The following is a 1,106-nucleotide window of genomic DNA, read 5'->3' as shown; positions in this document are numbered from 1 at the left end:
TTTTGTCAATAATAATTATTGCGAAATCAGAGTAGAACTCCTCGAAAACACGCAGCACCATATTGACCGTCGATGACCTGTTGGAAATCGAGCCGAACCCCTTCACCTTCCGCTCGGTGCCTTTATAATCTGCCACCATCGCCTTGCTTCCACATACTTCCCCCATTGGCAGAAAATTTTCCCCTCCTCCAATCACTGTTCATCTCCCGATGGCCCCTTCCAGCGATAGCAACAACACTCCTCCTTCCTCTCCATCTTCTTCACCTAGCCCCTCTTCCACTTCTTCTTCTCGACCACCGACCCCGGAGTACCCAGCAGGGTTCTCCCCTCAGAGGTCAGAACTCCCGCCGTGGTACAACAACGGCGGCAAATTGTGGAGCTACAGCAACCCTACCTGCTACACTCCCTCACCCCTTACCAGCGCAGAGGGGGACCTGAAGAGCCTACTAATCGGCTCAGCCATCGGCTCTTCCAGCTTCGACGACCGTTGCAGCTGGTGGGTCGTGACGGCAACGTCGCGGATGAAGGCCTCCCCCACCGTATCCACCTCTTCAACTGCCAGCAAGATTTTGGAAGACATCAGTGGCGGCAGCAAGAACGATGACGCCCCAGAATCGTCGTGGAAAGCCCATCAGCCGGATCTCCACCAAGCAGCCCCCGGCGGCGATGACGAAGTCACCAGTAGCGTTAGGAAGAGTAGCAGTAGCGAAGCCGATGAATAAATCATCACGGCTCATGTAATGAAACTTTGTGAAATATCAATATCAAACTGCTTTTCCCCTTTTGCTTGCTTTATTTTAATTATTTATAAATTTTTTGAGTCCGATGGCACCTCATCGGTCCTTGTAGATATTTTGGTCCGTTGCAACGCATCGGATCTATCCTCAGCCAGCTATCGGCTCTTCAGCCAATATAACCAGGAAGCTCGCAAGCTATCGGCTTTTCAGCCGATATACCAGGGCTCTGGGCCCTATCCCTCGCATCGACAAAATCCAGTACTCTGAGCCAACTATATCTGGCTTCAAAATCAGCCGATGCGGAAACAGCTTACCGTTATCCTTTCATGCCGAAAATCTCATCGGCTTTTCCGGAAGTGTGGCCTGCAG

At 51.5% G+C, this 1,106-nt stretch overlaps 1 protein-coding gene across 1 annotated transcript; it reads left to right on the top strand.

Annotated features, from left to right (window-relative positions):
* Positions 1–209: 209 nt before the first annotated feature.
* Positions 210–722, top strand: LOC120667899 (putative protein TPRXL). The gene has a single exon (XM_039947887.1). The coding sequence runs from the start codon at positions 210–212 to the stop codon at positions 720–722; it is 513 nt and encodes a 170-aa protein (XP_039803821.1).
* Positions 723–1,106: the final 384 nt, after the last annotated feature.

The sequence above is a fragment of the Panicum virgatum genome, chromosome 3N (assembly GCF_016808335.1).
Source record: "Panicum virgatum strain AP13 chromosome 3N, P.virgatum_v5, whole genome shotgun sequence".
In the NCBI taxonomy this organism is placed as follows: domain Eukaryota; kingdom Viridiplantae; phylum Streptophyta; class Magnoliopsida; order Poales; family Poaceae; genus Panicum; species Panicum virgatum.
Note: the sequence above shows the minus strand (reverse complement) of the source record. Positions and strands in the feature narration are given on the sequence as shown.